This window comes from Dendrobates tinctorius, unplaced genomic scaffold, assembly GCF_039654945.1.
Source record: "Dendrobates tinctorius isolate UK_male_01 unplaced genomic scaffold, ASM3965494v1 ptg000010l, whole genome shotgun sequence".
In the NCBI taxonomy this organism is placed as follows: domain Eukaryota; kingdom Metazoa; phylum Chordata; class Amphibia; order Anura; family Dendrobatidae; genus Dendrobates; species Dendrobates tinctorius.
Window position 1 is genome coordinate 4107818 of NW_027361678.1, and position 20389 is coordinate 4128206.

The 20389-nt window shown below is 46.4% G+C and overlaps 2 protein-coding genes across 3 annotated transcripts in view; one reads left to right on the plus strand and one right to left on the minus strand.

The window, feature by feature from the left end:
• The window catches only part of AP5M1 (adaptor related protein complex 5 subunit mu 1), a 35209-nt gene extending 33797 nt beyond the window's left edge, over positions 1 to 1412 (minus strand). The window contains exon 1 of the mRNA XM_073585861.1: positions 1275 to 1412. The gene's annotated coding sequence lies outside the window, so the exon portion shown is untranslated. The remainder of the gene's footprint in view (positions 1 to 1274) is intronic.
• Positions 1338 to 20389, plus strand: part of EXOC5 (exocyst complex component 5) — a 66051-nt gene continuing 46999 nt past the window's right edge. Inside the window, exons 1-7 of one of the 2 annotated variants that reach the window (XM_073585839.1) lie at positions 1338 to 1501; positions 5805 to 5899; positions 7172 to 7319; positions 10058 to 10252; positions 11528 to 11592; positions 13153 to 13181; positions 13271 to 13380. In XM_073585839.1, coding sequence (XP_073441940.1) covers positions 1475 to 1501; positions 5805 to 5899; positions 7172 to 7319; positions 10058 to 10252; positions 11528 to 11592; positions 13153 to 13181; positions 13271 to 13380 — 669 coding nt within the window. In that variant the 5' untranslated portion in view covers positions 1338 to 1474. The remainder of the gene's footprint in view (positions 1502 to 5804; positions 5900 to 7171; positions 7320 to 10057; positions 10253 to 11527; positions 11593 to 13152; positions 13182 to 13270; positions 13381 to 20389) is intronic. The other variant, XM_073585848.1, reaches the window with a different exon arrangement.

A 20389-nucleotide genomic window follows, 5' to 3' on the forward strand; every position in this document is an offset into this window, starting at 1 on the left:
TGCTTTTAAAAAAGCAGTTTGCGGAGCAGTGGGTAAACAGCAATGCAGGAATGTCAGGAAGCCTTAGAAGGCAGCCCAACAACCATCACCACTGATACACCACTATATAGCCTCCCCTTGCACTGCACACAGTGACTGGTGTGTTGTACAGGCAAAATCGCTAGCAGCAGAAGCAGTTTTTGGTGTCTTCTTCCCTGCCTAACGCTCTCCCTACAAAATCAGCAGCAGCTCTCCCTATTCTGAGATCAGCATGAGTAACATGACGGTCAGCGTGCACGCCCTTTTATACCCCCTGTGACGCCCCCCCCCAAAGCAAGCCAATCACTTGCATGCCCTTCTGAAAGATGGTGTTGACCCCTGCCTATGTCATCACGTTGCCCACAGTGTCCGTGGATCCTGATTGGCTGAAAAAGAGCGCAAAACAAACTTTTGAAACGCGACTTTGGCGCTTAAGTCTCCGACCTCGTGGCCGACCTCATCCTAGGGTCAGGTTTCGTTTCATGAAACCCGACTTTGCCAAAAGTCGGCGACTTTTGAAATTTTTCGACCCGTTTCGCTCAACTCTACACATTATATTATATGGAGGACTATGGGGCACATTATATTATATGGAGGACTATGGGGTGTAAACTGTAGATGTGCTGCTGATAACACGATACTGTATGGTGATCTGTTAGTGATCTATTAGTGATCGTTCTGTCCCATCATTCTTTCTCAGACGGTGGAAAGAGGCCGGGAAACAAGTGTTGAACGACATCAATATTGTTGATCACACTCTTTTAGCGTCCTGATCTCAGCGCATAAAAGAAAACATGGTTACTTAGTTTTAAGATAGGAAATGGAATGATTTTTGGGCACTAATATATATCTCCATTCCACAAACCATTCCGAACTCATTGCAGATTTCCGCATCGTAAATGGTGGTATGCCACGTGACAAAACGCCTCGTGATTGGTTGGGGCGGGACAGAACTGAACGAAAGCGCAAAGTATTCCGGGAAACCAAACCAGTTCCCTCTGCCAGTAATAAAAATGGCGACCAAAGCTTCCCCGTAGATACGAGTCTACGCACAGCCTTCTGAGTTCGCTAACCGGTGTGCATTACTTCAGCTGATCTCTTCACACACGAGCGTCTCCCTATTACCCGAATCTAGCAAAGCACAGCAGGCTACAGGTCCTAGCGTGCGACAATACTAATGCATGCTGGATCCTGTAGTTCTCCAGCAGCCTTGTGGGCATACTCGAGCAGATGTCCCCCCAATACCACTTCCTCACCCAGGTCTTCTCCACCCGTCTCCTTCTTCTCATCAGCGCCGTTCCTTTTCGTGCCCGGAGGTCAGAGGTTAGCAGCTGTGAGCGGCACTTCCGGTGTATGACACGCGTCACTTCCGGCAATAATGGCAGCTCTCTGATCCCCGCCCGGAGAACGGAGCCTGCCCGGGACATATTATTGGGGTCTGCACGTACAGCAGAGCATGGCCGCCACAGCCGAGCTGTTCGAGGTGAGTGATCGGCCGACTGATTGGTGCAACCAGACCAGACGTATCGCCCTCTGAGGACACAGGGATATGGGGGGCACAGTGTAGGCCTATTGGTTGTTATAGCAACAAGAGGAGCAATTGAGGTCCTTCCTAGTGATAACACATAGCCCCCAAAATATTACCTGAGGGGCACATCCCCCCATACCGAGGCGCATGAAGACCACCTGCCCTACGGGGTTCCGCAGAATATGGCTCCTCGGGGGCAGGGTCAGCGCCGCGGCTGTTAGAGGGGACGTGCCACCCTCTTATGTTAGAGCCTTTACTGGCGATAGGTAATGATTTAAGCCTATGATTTATTGACAGCCGCCACTATTAATGGGACTGTCCAGAGCTGACCTATCATTAGGATATGTCCTCAAAAGCTGATCATTGGGATCTGACACCCGGCGATCTGTTATTAGCTTCTGTGGAGGCTGGATCTGCTCCTAACGAAGTGAATGGGATCTGAGCTGCAGTTCCCAAAAATGGCCACTGCACAGCGAGCGGCGCTGTTCCAGCTCTATATCTATTTGCTTATGACCGTAATATAACTAATTGGTGGGAGCATCGGGTGTCGGACCCCCACCGATGTGAGATGCATAATGCGGATAAGTGCTCTGTAAGATTGTCTGCAGTTCATAAAGTAAAATGTGGTGACAGATCCGCCCTCCATCGTGAAGAGAAATGATTGCGATCTGCTGTGTAATAATATGACTGTGCCGTGTGCCTGCATGGTGTGCTCCAACTGTGTCGTACAGCCAGCACCTGATTCTAAGAGCACTGTCAGACGCTAGCTCCAATCTCTGCTTTTTAACCACTTGAAAGCTGCTGGTGTTTAAGTGGTTTGATCCCAGTGGTGCGTCCTTTCAGACACCCATCGCTTTCTTAGCATTGTGGTCACAAGGTGCCGATGGGTCGCTATGGCAGATGTGGGCTTGCCATAGGCCCATGAAACGTCCATCTTGGTGCTCCTCTGAAGCCCAGCCACAGGCTTGACTTCATAGGGGACCGTGACTTTGACTATAAACTTAGTATTGCAGTATACAGAAGAAGTGATAGGAATATCTCTTTAAACCTGCTATCACCAAGATTCTATCCCAATATGTAGTACAGTTGTGGCCAAAAGTATTGACACCCCTGCAATTCTGTCAAATAATACTCAGTTTCTTCCTGAAAATGATTGCAAACACAAATTCTTTGGTATTATTATCTTCATTTAATTTGTCTTAAATGAAAAAACACAAAAGAGAATGAAGCAAAAAGCAAAACATTGATCATTTCACACAAAACTCCAAAAAATGGGCCAGACAAAAGTATTGGCACCCTCACCCTAATACTTGGTTGCACAACCTTTAGCCAAAATAACTGCGACCAACCGCTTCCGGTAACCATCAATGAGTTTCTTACAATGCTCTGCTGGAATTTTAGATCATTCTTCTTTGGCAAACTGCTCCAGGTCCCTGATATTTGAAGGGTGCCTTCTCCAAACTGCCATTTTTAGATCTCTCCACAGGTGTTCTATGGGATTCAGGTCTGGACTCATTGCTGGCCACCTTAGAAGTCTCCAGTGCTTTCTCTCAAACCATTTTCTAGTGCTTTTTGAAGTGTGCTTTGGGTCATTGTCCTGCTGGAAGACCCATGACCTCTGAGGGAGACCCAGCTTTCTCACACTGGGCCCTACATTATGCTGCAAAATTTGTTGGTAGTCTTCAGACTTCATAATGCCATGCACACGGTCAAGCAGTCCAGTGCCAGAGGCAGCAAAGCAATCCCAAAACATCAGGGAACCTCCGCCATGTTTGACTGTAGGGACCGTGTTTTTTTCTTTGAATGCCTATTTTTTCTCCTGTAAACTCTATGTTGATGCCTTTGCCCAAAAAGCTCTACTTTTGTCTCATCTGACCAGAGAACATTCTTCCAAAACGTTTTAGGCTTTTCAGGTAAGTTTTGGCAAACTCCAGCCTGGCTTTTTTATGTCTCGGGGTAAGAAGTGGGGTCTTCCTGGGTCTCCTACCATACAGTCCCTTTTCATTCAGATGCCGACGGATAGTACGGGTTGACACTGTTGCACCCTCGGACTGCAGGGCAGCTTGAACTTGTTTGGATGTTAGTTGAGGTTCTTTATCCAACATCCGCACAATCTTGCGTTGAAATCTCTTGTCAATTTTTCTTTTCCGTCCACATCTAGGGAGGTTAGCCACAGTGCCATGGGCTTTAAACTTCTTGATGACACTGCGCACGGTAGACACAGGAACATTCAGGTCTTTGGAGATGGACTTGTAGCCTTGAGATTGCTCATGCTTCCTCACAATTTGGTTTCTCAAGTCCTCAGACAGTTCTTTGGTCTTCTTTCTTTTCTCCATGCTCAATGTGGTACACACAAGGACACAGGACAGAGGTTGAGTCAACTTTAATCCATGTCAACTGGCTGCAAGTGTGATTTAGTTATTGCCAACACCTGTTAGGTGCCACAGGTAAGTTACAGGTGCTGTTAATTACACAAATTAGAGAAGCATCACATGATTTTTCGAACAGTGCCAATACTTTTGTCCACCCTCTTTTTTATGTTTGGTGTGGAATTATATCCAATTTGGCTTTAGGACAATTCTTTTTGTGTTTTTTCATTTAAGACAAATTAAATAATAATTCCAAAGAATTTTTGTTTGCAATCATTTTCAGGAAGAAACTGAGTATTATCTGACAGAATTGCAGGGGTGTCAATACTTTTGGCCACAACTGTATGTGTAATAACATTAGCAAATTCCTCCAATTAAAAATGTAGTGTAGTTCTCCTGATAACCTGTGTCGCATACCACATGTGCAGGGCATTACCTTAGGTATCCTTGGTTCCAACCACTCATATAGTGACAGTTAGTTGTTAATGATTGTAATCATGAATATTTAAGCTACTGCAATGCCCTGCACATGGGGTAAGCTACATAGGAAATCAGTAGAACTATGCTGCATTTCTTTTTAGAGTATAGATTGGCCTTAGAGTGATAAAAAAAATGTTGGCAGGAAAGCTAAGGTAGCGGTTAGTTTTTCTTCTCTTTGTAGTCCGTTTTTCCATTGAAAGAGATGAATTCCCGCCTGCAGACCTGAGCATTTTCCTGGCATCCTCTGCCTCATGCGTGCGTTTCAGAGGGACATTTTCTGCTCTTTTTAGAACAATAAGAGGAAATAAATCATCAGGATCTGTTTTGCAGTTGGAAACTCTTCTCAACTACTAAGAAGCTTATTATCTGCCTTAGTCTGTCCCTTTAAAGAAAGTGATTAAGGTAGTGTTCCCATCTCATATAAGCAAATACTTCCAATTAAAAATGTAGTATAGTTCTTCTGATTTGCTATGTCGCTTACCACATGTGCAGGGCATTGCAGTGGCTTAAGTATCCATGGTTACTACCACTAACTGTCACTATATGAGTGGTTGGAACCATGGATACCTGAGCTACTGCAGTGCCTTGCACATGTGGTAAGCAACTTAGTGAATCAGAAGAACGATACTACTTTTATAATTGGAGGTATTAGCGAATAATATTATTATTATACCTACTGCATATTGAGGTGGGAATACCCCTTTAAGTAACAACTCCCTACCTCCTAATTGTAGCAATGCTCTAGTAAGGGGAAAGAAGCAGCATAACCATCCCTGTATCATTTTCTCTATTCTCCTCCCTGCTGAAAGTAGCATTTCTGTTAATGGGATATTAAGGCATTGGTGTTTAAAGGGGTTGTCCAGGACTTAGATATTCATCATGTACCCTTAGGGAATCCCACCGAACAGCTGGGGGATGGATGTAAACATTGTGCAGGGCAAGAACAGCATATCTCCATATAGTGGCCGTTCTCAGGGACTGCACCACAGCTCTCACTGAAGCGAATAGGAGCGGCAGCACAGACATCCCAAAAGATGCACAATACCTATTAAGTGCACACCTCACTCCAGCGGGCAACAGTTCGAGATTGCTGAATGACCCTAGTGCTGATCAGTTACTCTCCCCTCCCCCCCCCCCCCCCCCCTTTCCTCTTATATTCCACAGTCTCAAGCAGTAAAGCTGGGTCTGGTGTGTAGCATGTATGGCGCACATGTAATATGCACTAGTTCAGCCTTTCACCCGCCCAAATATTGCTCCTAAACGTTAGAATAGTGAGCGTGCCAGGAGGGAGATGCAGCTGCATGGCGACACGGAAATCAGACATGGAGGTAAGATGGGGTTTTCTGTTTTGTAGTGGATCTCTCCACAATTATCCTCTGGATCTTTTTTTTTATTATATATATATATAGGAGCCCTTCGTTGCTGATGAATACATTGAGAGACTTGCATGGAGAACCCCCGGAGGAGGATCCAGAGGAGGAGCAGAAACCTTTGACCCTAAAAGGTACAGAGCATTTATTTGGCTGAGTTATATTTGAGGGGCCGTGCATGGCACCTTAAATGTCTTACTTCTCATAGTTGTAGCTGAAAAGTGCAGCACCCTTCCCACTACCCTTGAAAGGGTTTGGTCACTCCCTGGACAACCCCTTCTGAACCACCAAAATAAAATATCTATACTCGCCTCCTATGCGGGCGCCATTCCAGCAATGACGGTACTGGGTCACCCTGCCAATCAGTGGCTGCTACCTTCTCTTACTTACACCCGAAAGAAGTGAGAGCTGCTGCTGATCAGTCAGTTCCCTGCAGCCGCTTTCACTCCTTTTTTTTTTTTTTCTAACCTTCTTCTCATGCGTGAATAACGTTGCAGGTTTTCTTTCAGGCTGCTGGTCCCATTTTTGGTCCATGAGTTAGTTTTTACAATCCTCGTTGCATCCATCTTCTGGTATGAAGAGCAACGTTTCTTACCTTCTTTTTACTATTAAGCCATCAGAAAATGGATGTTGTTGTTTGTTTTTTTTGCATTGCCGAGTGAATCAGACAGGCATTTACTTACTGGTTCCTGCTCCTAGGTTCTCTGGTTTTCTGGAAAATGCACGCAGGTACTGATGCCAGCCCTGCTATTGTCTGCCATTCCCTGTACCTCCCCTGGTCTCTGAGGCTAGTCCACAATTGTGACCAGTGTACTCCTGTCTAAAGGGACTGTTACAGTCTGCGTGAATAAAGGGTCATCCGTTCTCTCAAAATTGACAGCCTGTTTCTAGAATAGGCCATCAATATTAAATTGGAGGGATATGACTGATGAAGGGACCATAGTGCTCATACGATCGTTGCAGCCTTTTTACATTGGCTTGTAGACTAGATCATAGCAGCGATGCAGGTATTGTAAGTCCCATGTGGTGGACCTCTGCCAATCTAGTAATCTTTGCCTAAAGACCATCAATCTGAAAAGGCTGGTGTATCCCTTTTAAAGGGGTTGTCCAGGACTTTATCATTGATGGCGTATTCTTAGAATAGGTCATCAATGTCTGATCTGTAAGGGTGCAACACCCGACACCTCCGCCAATCAGCTCGGTTACGGAGCGGCATAGCAACAGAATATTTGCAGATGACGGCAATGCACATCTGCCCCTTATTGATTTGCATGGAGGGTGGATGTGCTGTACCCGGCCACTATATAGCTTGATGTTCTTAGTTTCTTTTAGCTTTCAGCAGCTGTTGCTAAATAATCTGACCATGTATTTTATGGCTTAGATGAAAGTGACGATCTGTGTTTCAGGTTATTGGAGCAATTCGTCAACCATATCGAAGAGCTGAAGATGATGGATGAAAGGATCCAAAGAAAAGTGGAGAAATTAGAACATCAGTGCCAGAAAGAAGCAAAAGAGTTTGCCAGAAAAGTCCAGGAACTTCAGAAAAGCAACCAGGTGAGAGACCAGCCAAATAATGACAATGGTTCACCCATCAGTGCCGGTAACATTGCGGCATACCATCCTCTCACGGGTCACTGTGATGTTTATCATAGTAAAAACTTATCGATTTGTTGTGTTTTTTTTATTTTAGTCATTTGCAAATATTTAGCATATTTTTCAGACTTTAAGATGCCCCACAAATTGTGGAGGGAAAGAAAAGGCCTAATGTGAAAATAGGGGACTGTCTTATAGTCTGAAAATAGCGTACTGGGGAAGGCTGTGTCGCCACGGCAGGAGTCATTGCTACCGCCTGGGACTGGGAGGAGGGGGTGTCCCGGCCGTGTGAGGCATGAGCCATTGATCTCCAGCCGGTGGGCTTCAGAAAAATGTTGGCGTTGTGAGGCAAGAGCGGAGTCCCTGCTGCACCCATTGATCTCTCGATGGTGGGCTTCAGGAAAATGGCGCCTGAGGCGGTGCATGCGCAAAGTGAGATCTTGGCTCGTCATTGAGCCTAAATCTAAATCGTGCTCAGTCACCAGTGCCATTTTCCTGTAGCCCACCGTCGAGAGATCAATGGGTGCAGCAGGGACTCCGCTCTTGTCTCCAATGCCAACATTTTTCTGAAACCCACCAGCAGGAGATCAATGGCTCATGCCTCACACGGCCAGGACCCCCCCCCCCCAGTCCCAGGCCGCGCATTGCCCCACTCCTGTCCCCTGTAAGCTACATTCAGACTTAAATACGCAACCCAATTTTCTTCCCAAACTTGAAGGAAAAAATGTGTGTCCTTATGTTGCTCGGTTGCCTTTTATTGGGCTTCCTAATTGGCTACTGTAGATATTTGTTTGGTTCCTTTACCCTTTTCTCAATGCAGCTGGCGGATTGGTGAGTGATCTGAACTTCTGTATTGCATTTGTAGGTCTTTAGATTGAAGAATGACCAAAAAAATTAGTTTTGCTGGGAAATTACCAGTTTGTATTCCGCAAAAATCTATAACTGTCGCAGGGGATATCTTCTACCACTGGCATCATTAATAAGTCACAGTTGTCTAATAGGAGCCATTCATGGACGGATAGCTCACAAATACTGATTGTTCACGGGACACCTGATCCTTCTATATGTATCAGTCGTTGACCTTTATTAAAGGGGTTATCCAGCCTTTTGAAATTGATGGTTTTTGCCTAGATTAGGTCATTAATATTAGATCTGTGGGGGTTTGACTATCAGCACCCCCTCCGATAACTTTGGAGAATCTGCCACGCCCGTGTCAGTGCTGCAGCCGTTTCAATGTTACAACACCTTCATACTTCCGCTGTTTTTTTTTTTTTATGAATGTGCAAGATTTCCAGTGTTGCTCTACCGAAGTGTATAGCCCAATGCTGTAATAATTTGCATCACCACCGTAAAAAGTCCATAGCGGCCTACAAGCTGCTGTACACATTGGACAGGCGGCGGCACTCGCATGAGTGTTGCTGCTTCATCAAACTAATTGTAGGGTCTGCTGATAGTCAGTTGTTATCATTTTTGCTTTTTCATTATTTTTGGTGCTTTTCTTTTTTTTGTGTGTGTAGTCAGCTGTCATTTTTAATCAATACCATTAATGTTTTGATTGCTCTTTATTGCATTTTTGGAGGGATTGCTATGATCGAAGAAATGCCAATTGTTGCGTTAAGTTTCATTTTAAATTTTGATAGATTTGGCACGACCACACAAAATGTGTTTGTTTGTTGTTTTTTTTCTTCAATGTCTTTAAATTTATTTACAATTAAAAAAATGAGAATTTACATATTTTTAAAATACATTTTCTAACTTTTATTTTTAAATATTTCTTAGTTTCCCTTTGCAGACTTGAACCTGTGATCATTCAATCGCTTAAACGTATACCTGCAATATGTTGTTTTGAGTGAGGCCCTGCACGTCTAGTTGGCATGTGACCAAAGCAGATACCTGCCGCTCCTAGTGTCTGCACTGGAAAATCCTTACATTGTGGACAATACTTAGAATTGAGAGCCTGTCAAAGAGACCTGAGTAGTCTTGAAAGCTTGCAATTTGTTACCTTTTAATGGCTAACTGAAATGATGGTATCAACCACTGAGGACTCTCAATTCTGAATATTTTTCTATCTACTGGCTAACACGGTACAAAGATATACATCTTTCCTGTATCATACATTGTGAACACTGATTCACAAGCCTGCAATCACTAGAGTGACTGCAGACTTGAGCACTAAGCCTGGACAATCCCTTTAATGATCGGAGATAGCTCCTGTCGCCGCTGTTAGAGGCAGGTTCTGGCTGTATTACACAGCTGGCATGTGCCCTATCTGGATAATAGCTAAGCTCAAGATCTTGCTCCATACACTTGCACCTGACGGACATGTTGGGAAGGTGCTAAAAGTATAAGTGCAATCTTCCTGAATGAATAGAGGCGCCTAGAGCAAGATTCCCCAACTCCAGTCCTCAAGGCCCACCAACAGATCACATTTTCAGGATTTGCCTTGTATTGTACAGGTGATGCAATTATCACCTCTGGGCAATACTAAGGAAATCCTGAACACATGATCTGTTGGTGGGCCTTGAGGACTGGAGTTGGGGATCCCTGGCCTAGAGGACAGGGCATTCCTGATGGAACCTGCCACCAATCTGACCTGTAAATGCTCATTAAAGCTCTGCCAGACACCAGGAGCAACCCTGCATATGTGCTAAAAAAAATAAAGATGTGGGTTTTTAAGGCCTTTGCTTCCTCCCATTCAGATTGCTTTCCAGCACTTCCAGGAGCTCGACGAGCATATCAGCTACGTGGCTACGAAGGTGTGCCATCTTGGCGATCAGCTGGAGGGGGTGAACACACCACGTCAGCGAGCTGTGGAGGCCCAAAAACTGATGACCTATTTTAATGAGTTTCTGGATGGAAATCTGCAGTCTGATGTGTTTAACAACTCTGAAAAGGTAAGGCCCGCCAGCCGGGCATGAAGTGATTGCAAGCGACAGGCAGCGTCGCCCTAATTGCTTGGACTTGTGCTGGTCACACTTCCAGCCGCCGAGAGACGGACTCGTTAAAGTTTAATTGTTCACAAGTGCGCGTTTACTGCATTATCCCGCCGAGCGCTTCCACATTTATTTATACTGGGAAAACGCGGTTAACTGGTGTTTTTTCTGTTCCATTTTCTGCCCAGCTGCTTGTATGTTTAATTCAACAAACACGTCGGCTTTTTATTTCTGCCTTTCTTGCCGGTTCACAGAAGTGCTCTAAAAACAGCCGGAGAACGCGGCAATTATCTATCTGCATCTAGATACCAATTATAAAACTAATACAAAGGTCACAATGATACTTTAAAGGGTGGTCTAATAAACAAAATTCACTTATAAATAACCCTTATTGTTCCTCATAGGGAAAATGTACCATGATTTGGCCGCCATGTAAATAAACGACTGACCATGTAATGCATGGCGGGTCAGGCCCACCAGGGTGGCGGCAATGCGGCTCTTACAAAGCGACTGTCCATTCTGGCTCGTAAAAGAAACGGCTATCACATATTTTGATAAGGCATAAGAATAAAGATTGTCCTTATGGGACAACCCCTTTAAAAAGATAATCATTGGAAGTGTCTGTCATGATGGTAATTGCCTCTCACTTCTTCATTGGGAGTCCGCTCCGGACACCCCCTTTTAACTATATAAAATCACTGGCTTAGCCCACCACGTATGGCAGTGCTGGTTTATTCCTGAGAAGGTGGCTATCCTTGTCCTCTGGCTTTTCCATCGTTCCGGTACTGATGTGACTTCATGGTGCAACATCTAGGAAGAGCACCAGACGTCCCGCCGAATGGACAGGATAGGTATAGGCATTATTAAAGGAGCTTTCTGGCTCTTTAACTTTATAAATCACCCTAGTTTGTTAAAAATAGCCAGAAAACTGACTGGTTTCCTCCTCTTCACTTCCAGCATGGTCAGCACGAGATTGCTGCAGCGGTTAAGCTCCAACCATGTTGTAAGAGAAGTACAGATAAGTGTGGGGGGGGACATGATCAACAGGACAGAGAAGCAGCGAGGTATCGATAGGTGAATGTGTGATTTCTTTTTCTTTTCCACACTGGGGACCATATGTGAGGATAAGGAAAGGGCCATAAAGCCCCTTTAAATTCTACTATAGCAGCTCTGTATCTATTATTTGCAGTTTTTACTTGGATTGTGGGAATATCATATAATTTCATATTTTTGCAGATAAAGGAGGCTGCTGATATCATTCAGAAGTTGCACCTAATTGCTCAAGAACTACCGTTTGATAGGTAAGTCTCTTGTACGACCCATGTCAGTGTGCTGGGCACAAATATAATGATGCCAATTAGTAATGAGCGAACGTGATAGGATAAGGTGACTTCGGCATCCTTCAAAAGCATGTTTTAGTCCCTGTGGCGCACGTCTCGCACCTGTTCGACAACCGCTACACATCAGCACGCCGAAGTCACTCGGTTAGCACAGAAGCATTATTGGATAACTTTTTATCCGAGCACGTTCACACATCACTAATGACAATCTATGGCTCGCCCGTTCTTTCGGTTAATGAAAGGGGTAATGACTTTTCTATGGTCTGGTTTAATCTGACCCCCATTGAGAGGGACGTTGTATTTTGTTCCTCAAGAGCAGCAATCTCCAGGTTCTTTAGCAGATTGAACATGTCAGACAGAGACACTGATGACTGCTTCAACTCCCAAAAAACAATGAAAAGTAAGGGTGATGCGCTGTTTCCAACCAGTAGCACTCAGATGAGATGAAATCCTTTATGAACTGTCTATGCCTGTTTGGGTCAAATTAATGACAACTTACCTATTTAACCTTTCCTAGAAGATAAGATTGTCTGCTGGATGTAATGAGGTATTGGAGGAAGGTAAAAAAAAAAAATCAGAAGACTTATTAATATCAATATATTCTAAAGCTTGAGCCCCGTATGACATCTTCAGAGTGCGCAGAGGGCGTGCTAGGCCCTGTTCACATTCACTGGCATATGGCAGTTTTCTTAAAGAAGCAGTTATCTTCCACCGAGAAGCAAACTGCAGTATAAAGCCCCCGCTACACACTGCAATATCGCTAGCAATATCGCTGTAAAGTCACCGATTTTGTGACGTAGCAGCGATATTGCCAACGATATCGCTACATGTGATACTTACCTCCGACCGGCTCCCCCGCTGCTCATCGCCGGTCACACGAGAAGGTCCTGGATCATTTCTCGTCGGGCGCTTCCTGTGGCGCCGACGAGCGACGCGTGGACACGGGAGGCAGGGCGTCAGGATCGCCGCGTCTGACAGGTAAGTAGCGACCCCCAACCCCAGCGATGTCGCTGGTGAGATCTGCCTGTGTGGCAGCTCACTAGCGACCACTTAGCGATGCACCAACGATCCATATCGTTGTCGGGATCGCTGGTGCATCGCTAAGTGTAACGGTACCCTTAGATCTCATTCACACCGGCATATTGTACCCATGTTCATTATGCCGTACTTACCCAGACTACTCAGCAGGAGATTATCACACAGGACTAGGTGTCTCTTGCCAGGCAGTCCAGCTAATCTGTGCAACCTCACCCCCACCACTGATTGACAGCTTGCTGACAAATGTACACAGTAGCTTCCAATCAGTGGTGTTGGTGGGGTAATACACTGCTCAGCATTCTGAGCACTGCTACATCTATATCAGAGAAAACAGGGATTCTGTCAAAATTGCACCAAGCAGCCCAATAAGTGACACATCGCTGGGGAAGGCATCTCTGCCTTTACATCATGCTGCTCTTAAATTACATAGCAAAAACCTTGTGACAGATTCCCTTTAACTGTCTGATACTTTTTTGTTTTCAGATTTGCGGAAGTGAAATCTAAAATTGCAAGTGAGTATGAGTGCAGTCTGTGTTTCCACGTTATCTTTTCTCTAGATTGCGGAGTGCGTGAATTAACCCTTGCATGTGGCTTCTTCCAGGTAAATACCACGATCTAGAACACCAGTTGATTCAGGAGTTTACGAGTGCGCAGCGAAGAGGGGAGATATCTCGTATGAGGGAGGTGGCTGCTGTACTGCTTCATTTCAAGGTATTGGGGGCTGCTCGTACCCACCCCAAGGTGATCCTGAAGGGTCTTAGAATCTGGAGGAGAAGTGGCTGTACACACGTGAAATTTTATTGCAAGGAAATAATTTTAGGATAAGATGTATATACCAGAGTCTTCTCACTATCTGATGTGGAGGATTTCTGTAGATACTTTATTTCTACGGCATTGTATGGACATCGGCTTATTCCACATCTCCAATAAGGCCTTTAATCCTGATTCCTCTTTGCTTGCTAATCACACTAAGGGCAGATTTAGGATGAATTTATGTTTATGGAGTGTGGGAGCAGACGCTTGTACCTGCAGGTAAAGTCAGGTCACCACTTCCGTAACCTCCATATGCAGCACCCGGAGGGACCCAAACAAGCAGAAAAACACGGGTATTACATACCTGGTAATGTGTTTCTTCATGAGACATGACGGCACCACGAGAAGGGATCCGCCCAGCGAGGACAGGAAACCTTCAAGATAAAAGGGGCGGCTCCTCTCTCCGCATCAGTTGTTTTACAGAGCATGAGAGGAACTCCGCAGGTTAGTGTACACATAAATAATACATCCTCTACACTACTAAATTTCCAACACCGAAGGGAGTGTATAATGCTAATAATGCACCCAACTAATGACGTGATCAAAAGGGAGGGAATATAAGGGTGCCGTCATGTCTCATGAAAAAACACATTACCAGGTATGTAATACCCATATTTTTCATTCTACATGACGGCACCACGAGAGAGTTACAGAGATTTATATTCTCTTTAGGGAGGGATCACCGCTTGTAACACTCTTCTCCCGAATGTGAGATCAGAGGTAGCAGATAGGTCTAATTTATAATGTTTGAAAAAGGTAGACGGAGCGGACCAAGTGGCTGCCTTACAGGTTTGGTCGATGGAAGCATCTGCTCTCTCCGCCAAGGATGTCGCCATGGCCCTCGTGGAGTGGGCTTTTAGACACTCTGGAACAGCCCTGCCTGCAATATTATACGCTAGCATGATGGCCTCGCTCACCCATCAAGCTATAGTCTGCTTAGAGGCTTTAAGGCCTTTTCTTGCCCCCTGGTATGAGACACATAAGGCCCTCTGCTTTCTCCAGGGACTTGTCATCTCTAAATACTGCAGGATACATCTAACGTCTAAGTAATGAAGTCTCTCCTCCTTCTGGTTACCGGGGTTAGGACAAAAGGATGGTAAGACTATCTCCTGAGCCCTATGAAATTTTGAAACCACCTTGGGGAAGCTATGCTGGGACTAATTTTAACACAACTCTATCGTCCATGACCTGAGTGTATGGAGGGTCTGCTGATAGTGCTTGTAAGTCCCCAACTCTACGGGCCAATGTGAGTGCCACCAATAAAGCTGTCTTTAAAGTCAACACTTTTTCTGACGTTTCGTTTAGCGGTTCAAACTGATTTTGTCAGAGATGATAGGACTAAATTTAGATCCCAGGGAGGAGTAGTAGGGGACGGGACAGAGTCAGCTCTAGTACAGGCCTGGATAAACCTGGCCACCCATCTGTTGTTTGCCAGGTCGCAGTTGAATAAGGCTGCTGAGACGTGTACCTTGAGTGTGCTGACAGCTAACCCCAACTCTAAACCTTTCTGCAGAAACTCCAGTACTGCCCCTATCGAGACTTCCCCCTCCCGTATTGGGCCTGAGGTAGATAAAAAAAATTTCCATATCCTTCCATTAATTTTTGTAGTCACTGGTTTTCTGCTACTGAGTAACCCCGCTGAGAAACCTTTTTTCTCTAAAAGCGACCTTTCAAATTACAGGCTGTCAAATGCAGCCTGCACTTCGGAGGGTGATTGAAGGGACCCTGTGTTAGAAGGTCGTGGTCCTCTGGGAGCACCCATGGGTCCATCACCGACATCACTCTCAGCCAGTACAACCATGGTCTTTTCGGCCAAAAGGGAGCTATCATAATTATTCTGGCTTGGTCCTCCCTGATCTTCCTCAGAACTACTGGAATGAGGCATATTGGAGGGAAGGCGTACAGGAGACCTGGTGTCCACTTTTATCCTGAAGGCATCTACTGCCAATGGCCTGTCTGCTGGACTTAGGGAGCAGAATTTTTGAACCTTCCTGTTTGGTTTTTGAGGCAAAGAGATCTATGATGGGTTTCCCCCACATATGCACAATCCGTTGAAAAATGGACTCTTTTAGGCACCATTCTCCTTGCCTCAAGTGGTTCCTGCTTAGAAAGTCTGCCTTCAGGTTGTCTACGCCTCGGATATGCAGGGCCGATAATGAAAGGAACTGGTGTTCTGCTAGAGTCATGATCCTTTTTGCTATTTGCATCAGGGACTGAGAACGGGTGCCCCCCTGGTGGTTCACATATGCGACCGCTGTTCGGTTGTCCGATAGGACTCTCACATGATGTCCTCTTAGGTGTGTCAACAATCCTTCCAGCGCCCTATCGATTGCTAGTAGTTCCCAATCGTTTGAGGATAGATTTCTTTCCTCCTGGGCCCAGGGATCCTGGAGCCATAGTGTGTCTGGGTGGGCTCCCCACCCCCAAGGACTGGTGTCCGTTGTGACTACTTTGGAGGCTGTGTATGTCCAGGGTACTCCTCTTGGAGAGGACTCTATCTGTAACCTTAGTGCCCCAGCCGAGACCTCCCAGGCTGTTTTAAGACAATTGTCTGTCTTTCGGTCCAAAGGTTCTTTTAGAGAACCTAAATCCTCAAAGGGTAGGGAGGATTTCCTGGCAACGTTTGATATCGCTACATCAATTTTTGGAGCTCTATCCCAGGACGAGGATGCTTCTTCCTCAAAGGAGTACCTCCTTTTTAGGGAGTTGATTATCTGGGACTTATTCTCTGGTTTTTCCCATTCCCATTTTATGAGTCCTTCCAGTTGTTCATTAATAGGGAAAGCTCTACGTTTTTTCTTTTGCAGTCCACTAAACATGAGTTCCTGAGCTGTCTTTTTTGCTCGTTCATCTACCAGCCCCATGGTAGACCGGATTGCCTTTATAAGCTTATCTGTAGCTTCTACTGGGAATGCATCTTCCTCGTCAGAACTACTATCCAAATAGCGGGTTTTATCTGAGTCCTCCTCTGATCCTGTGGAGTTTTCTTGAGAGACCACTGAGGGGCTAGATCTATCTCTAGTTTTGCTATCCGTATCCGCTGATTGTAATGCCCTCACTGATTTGCAAACCTCTGTTTGAATTAGGGATCTTAGACTGTCAGAGAATGAGAGTGTCTCTTCTGCTACTGTCTTGTTAATACAATCCTGGCATAATCTTTTATTCCAGGATGCTCCTATGGGTCTATTGCATAAAGGACATTTATTTTTAGATTTTTCCCTACTCTTCTTAGGGACCTCCTATACTCCACCCCGCCAATGTATGTAAAAAGAGGGGAGAGAGGAGACAAAAGAGAGAGATAGAGAAAGAGAACAGACATTAGAATGCTGGACTTTCTCGAAGCTCACTCACCACTCGGACGCTTCACAGAACAGGTACCGGAGGATGACAGGTCTTCTCACTGTCTGCCAAAGAGACTAGGGACCCCTCCTTTTTGCGGTGACGATCCGCCCATGCGCTGCCCGAGCGGCTCCCACTGCTGCTGCGGCGTGTCTGGCTCTTCTCCTCTGAGCGCAACCGCCTCTCTTTCGCCTCCTGGCGCGGTTGCAAGTGCTCTGGCGAAGGGCTCTCGATCCTATAAACTGCATAGCTGCTGCTGCTGTTTTGTGATGAGAGCAGTCACATCTAACCCAATAATGGTGTGGTGACACCTCCCAGCACTCCCTGTTGCCTTTAAATAGCAGCATTCTCCCCCTTTTTTTTTTTTTTCTAATTAATTGGCACACCTGGTTGATCCTGCACCTGCCGGCCGCTTGGGCTTCCTGGTTATGCCCCCACGCCTGCGCACTGCAGCCTATGCGCGCACCTGGCAACCACATCCGGTGCGCGCTCTTCCTGGTGCCTGCGCCCCCTTAGGTGTATGTGTCCGTTAAATGAATGCACCCTTGCACCCGGTGACCACTTCCGGTGCGCGCCCCTTGTCATGTGGCCGCTTGCTGTGCGCGCTCTCCCTGCTGCTGCCTCCTGGGTGTCGCGCTCCACTTCCGGGTCGCCCACATCTACTTCCTGTATGCACACCGCTTGGTGGGCGTATCCGGGCCTAGTCACACCTCCGGCCCGTCATGCGCGCTTCCGGTGCGCACGTCCTGCTCCTGCCGACCGCTGCCTGTGCACGAGCGTCCCCATCAGCAGCTCGTACCCGACTTCCCTTCCGGTGCGCACCCGGACCTGTTGCGGCGTTCCCACGCCATCGGCTGACATGACACCTGCCCCCTCCTACCTGCGTTCTCTAGACCCCTGTGGAGGAATATGGACGTCATCCTGGCCAGCATTGATAACAGGTACTCGAACTTGATTCCAGTCGTGGGGTCTGGTGTCTGGCCTCAACAGGGAGGGTACACATATGTGGCCTCCAAGGAGCTTTACTTCTGCCCAGGCACCGATGTGCCACACGGGCTGCATGGCCACCATATGTCGACAGGGAGGGAGCACGGAAAGTGGCCTCCGTGGACTTTATGGGGTATATCAGCATCTGGGAGGGTACACCGCATGTGGTCTCCAAGGCATCCAACTTCACCTGGGCAATTTGCCTCACAGGCTGTGGCCATGCACTTGCTCAGGGGGGGCGCATAGGAATATATGGCCCCCGAGGCGACTACCGGTACCTGGTGACGGGTGTAGCAGACCGCTGCCTGCCATTAATAACCCGACCCAGGCCCAGGCATCCTCTTCCTTCTTTCTTCAAGAGGTTTTCATCTTGAGGGTTCCCCATCGAGGACAGGAAACCAACTGATGTGGAGAGAGGAGCCGCCCCTTTTATCTTGAAGGTTTCCTGTCCTCGCTGGGCGGATCCCCTCTCTCGTGGTGCCGTCATGTAGAATGGAAAAAGAACTCCTAGTCTCAATGCTTAGATTATGACCGTGGACTCTAGTGCTGACCGATAACCCAGACAGAAAACTTGCTGAAAGGGCAGTGTCTCACCTGGCTACCTCGCCGTGCTGGGAACTGCAGCCGGCTCCATTCACCTGTAAGGAGTTGTGCTGCACCATGAAGGATATGCAGCGCTAAATTGACAGTGGGCCACTTCATTGTAAGGGTTGGAGGGGTTTTGGAGATCAAACCCCACTGACAAGTAGTGGAATGTTTTAGTGAAACTCATTGCCGTATACGACAGGCTTCTCTTCCCCCTCCCCCTTCCCCCTCCCCTTTAATGCCCTTCTGCTTCATGACGTGCTGTTACAACATCGAGAACAGTGCTTGTGTATGGGCACAGACCTACGGACATATTTCCCGTTCAAACATCCCATCGCAGTGCACGGACTGGCCCGACACCTCTGCTGAGCGTGACAGTGTGATGTATTTCTATTTAGCTTTCACGCTCTGGTCAGGAGAGTAGTAGGCCAGTTTGAGGATTGCATGAGAAATACGACCTATGGAGCTGGCTCAGGGTTAGATTTGCTCAGGAATGGCTCCATCAGCAGAGAAGTAAAAAAAAAAAAAAAAAAAAAGCCATAGGTCTCAGAAAATGATGGCACAAAATACATGTATTTTTTTTCACTGTTTATAGCGGTTGTCCCTTGAACAAGGTTCATTTTAATCAATACATCTATACACCTTGTAATAATTTTCACAATTGGATGTGTTAAATAAATATAGATGTATATGTGTGTGTGTGTAATATATAGATAGATATCTGACAGCCATTCCATTCCAGTGTCGGTTGAATTCAAACCAGAGTACATCTCATTCCACTTATTGTGCTTCTGATTAGGTGATCACCTGAACAAAATCTTATTCAACGAAGGAAAGTATAAAAACCGTACTGTGGTGTTCACAATCCTCTTGCAATAGGACAAGCTGGATGGATGCCTTGTGGTCACAGCAGGACACCTGTGAGCCACAAGGCAGAATAAAAGTAAGCGTGAGGCTATGTGCACACATTGCGGATTGTAAGCTTACACAACGCAACCCATTGAATTCAATGGCATTCCGCAATGCTGTGCTAATGCTGCGTATTTTTACGCAGTGGAAAAATACACAGCATGCTCATTCATTGTGCGGAATTGCGGCGATTCCGCACACATAGGAATGCATTGATCCGCTTACTTTCCGCATGTGGCTATGCCCACCATGCGCAAAGTAAGCAGATCATGTGCGGATGGTACCCAGGGTCTGGAGGAGAGGAGTCTGTCTTCCAGGCCCTGGGTACCATATCCCTGTAAAAAAAAAAAGAATAAAAAATTGTGATATTCTCACCTTCCGGCGTCCCCCGCAGCCTTCCCCAATCCTCGCGATGCTCCCGGCAACTCCCGTTCCCAGTGATGCCTTGCGACAATGACCTGTGATGACGTAGCGGTCTCGCATGATGCTACGTCACCTGGGGTCATTGTTGCAAGGCATCGCTGGGTACGGGAGTTGCCGGGAGCATCGCGAGGATCGGGAAGGCTGCAGGGGCCGCTGGAAGGTGAGAATATCACAATTTTGTATTTATTTTTATTTTTAACATATCTTTTTACTATTGATGCTGTATAGGCAGCATCAATAGTAAAGAGTTGGTCACACTTGTCAAACACTATGTTTGACAAGTGTGACCAACCTGTCAATCAATTTTCCAAGCGATGCTACAGATTGCTTAGTAAACGCTAGCATTCTGCAAGCAAATTACGCTTGCAAAACGCTATTTAGCGGGAATACGCATGCCAATTCCACATGCCTATTTCCCGCAGCAGGGAGTTGCGGAATTGCCGCCGAAATTCCGAACGTGTGTACATAACCTGAACCTGGTCAGGTTATGTGGCCAAGAAAGGCTAGTTTCACACTAGCGTTACAGGGCGCAGGGCCGCCGCCAAGCCCTGCCCCCGGCCGTGCCTCCTCCGGTCAGCTCCTCCTTTGATCGCATGACGCTGCATGCGATCAGCGTACCCTATATTTAGCGTTGGGTACGCTGGTCACGTGCTGGCACACTTTT